At 36.7% G+C, this 2,534-nt stretch overlaps 1 protein-coding gene across 1 annotated transcript; it reads left to right on the plus strand.

Moving 5' to 3' along the window:
• Window positions 1-1,940: 1,940 nt before the first annotated feature.
• Window positions 1,941-2,493, plus strand: LOC18025621 (triphosphate tunel metalloenzyme 3). Its single transcript, XM_006408598.2, is given in 2 exon segments — window positions 1,941-2,231; window positions 2,233-2,493. Coding segments are annotated over 2 exon segments (324 nt in total). The 5' UTR covers window positions 1,941-2,168.
• Window positions 2,494-2,534: the final 41 nt, after the last annotated feature.

Raw genomic sequence — 2,534 nt, forward strand, 5'->3', positions numbered from 1 at the left:
TCCTATGTCCTTATATATTCTTCATTTAACAATGGTTCACGCAGCTGATACTGACTTGGCGGCACCCAACCAGGCCCAAAGTGCCCAATGCTTCACAAAATAACCTAAATGGTTCATTTTCTATGGCATTGAATGGGATACTTGACTCAAAAATCCACATAGCACAGTATTGACGTACAACATGTGTCCTCTCTTTAGAAATGGCATCATGGATATTTTGCTGTTTTTCTGTCTAGCCAAAGAAACTTCAAGAATAATGCAGGTAGCAAATCTATTCATAGGAAATGAGGATTATTTAGAGTTCCAAGCTCTCTTCTAGTTCATTAGTGATGATATTCTTAAAAATATTCACCTCAGCCCTCAAAGCTGCCTCATGTTTTCTTTTCTGACATTTCTTGTCTTTTGCTACTATAAGCGCCTTCATACACTTCTCTTTATCCTCTTTAGTTAGATGCTGGACAAGAAGACATGTTTCCTTTGTGATGAGCAATGTGGTCCTTCACGCTGAACATACCACCGGGAATTTTCTTTCCCACAGAGTATGCATTTCACTTTGTCTGGACTCTTTGGATCACACAACACTCCATATTCCAACCCCACATCACTTGAGTTCTGCTTAAGAGGTGTATCAGTTGGTGGATTGTCCATAGAACCTTGATCAAGGAAAGCTTGTTAAAAATCAAACAAACACAAAGCTACACTTTAACCAAACTCAGGATCGAGTTTGAGAGTTCTTACCTCAAATACGGAAACCAAAAGTTCGTAGATGACAGGAGCTTGAATATGCTTGAAATTGGTCTCGATTATGCTATATTTAGTCTCGATTTCATCTTGACTTGGGGTTAACTGTGATTAGGGTTCGAATGGATCAAACTCTGAAAAAAGTTGTCGATAATGTTCAAAAATTTATTGGGTTTTACAAACGTGTGCAGATAAAATTTGGCTTTTCACCAAAAATTGAATCGATTTTGTACTTAAACATCACCGTTTATTTTAAGAGATTAATTGCCGATTTAATAACAGTAATTGAAAACCACATACAGTAAAAACTCTATAAATTAATAATGTTGGGACTTTGATATTTTATTAAAAATAGAGTTATTAATTTATAGATTTCAAAGAAAAAAACATTTCTTATTTCTTATTAATTTTAAAAAAGATTTTATAACTTTTAAAAAAAAATTCTAAAATTTAAGATGATTTTCAAAAAAAAAAATAGTTTAAAATGAATAAAAAGCATCATTATATTTATATTTTAGTAGATTATCTCATGTATATGTTTAAATTAGATTTTGTTTATGGTAATTATTAATTTATAATATTAATGGGACCATATATTTACATAGAAGTTTTGTTAAAGTTATTATCTTATTATCTTATCGAATTGTATCATATTTTGAACTGTCCCAACTCGGAACTATGAAAAATTATTAATAATATTTATTAATTTATCGAATATTAATTTATAGAATTTCTACTGTAGTTATATCGCATAGAGGAAAATCACGATGAAAGGTCGCCGCTTACCGTCTAGACGGACGATTTCTCAAACACGGATCCACAATATCTAGTGTATCTTTTAAAAAAAAAAAACATTAAACAATTAACCACACCACCAAAAAAGAGTTCATGTTCTGTTTGATCCATCTAACTCGCCCCGAGCGATCTATTTTCTATTTATTGCTCAGACATCCTTTGAATCTTTTGTTATTAAAAATAAATCAAAATTTTTAACAAATCCTATTTTGATAGTTATTTTATTTCCAACTTCATCAACAATGATAAACTCGGTAAAACCAACACATTTTGTTGTGGCAAAGCCTGAAACGGGCCTGGCTAAAAACTGTCTTCGGTTTTAACCGGGCCGAGACATATCAGGCCTGTCTAATGCGTCAGAAGAACTCTATTTGACAGAATGCAAAGCAAAGAACTTTACCTTCTTCCGTCACAAATCCGAAATGTTGAGAAGAAAACCCACAAAAATCCAACTTAAAATTGAAGACCGAGAAGAGCTTGAACAATCCCGCAAATCTGAACCACCCACCACCACCACCACCACCACCGCTCCATCTTCCTCTTCCCTCCTCCACCTCATCGACCCTAAACACAAAAACCCATCTTCCAAATCCGACCGAATCGGCCTCCCTTCCTCTTGAAACCAACCCTCCATGGAAGTCGAAGTCAAGCTCCGTCTCCTCACCGCAGCTGCTCATCTCCGTCTCACCACTCTCCCTCACTCCGTTTCACCTCAAAACCCTCCACCAGCGCAACCTTTTCTTCGACACTCCCAAAAACGACCTCTCCCTCCGTCGCGCCGTCCTCCGTCTCCGCTACCTCCAAAACGCGCGGAGTCGGTTTCATCTCCGTCGCGTCGTTGTATCTCTCATTAAAGCCAAACCAACGCTTGCAATGAGATTAGCCGGGTGGAAGGAAGACGAACAGGAATTTGATGCTGGCATTAGCTCAAGGAATGTCTGGATTCCGCCGTCCTAAAGCTATTCGATGCCTTGGAATTCTAGAGTTTTGGAAAAAAG

This window comes from Eutrema salsugineum, unplaced genomic scaffold, assembly GCF_000478725.1.
Source record: "Eutrema salsugineum unplaced genomic scaffold, Eutsalg1_0 scaffold_12, whole genome shotgun sequence".
NCBI lineage: Eukaryota > Viridiplantae > Streptophyta > Magnoliopsida > Brassicales > Brassicaceae > Eutrema > Eutrema salsugineum.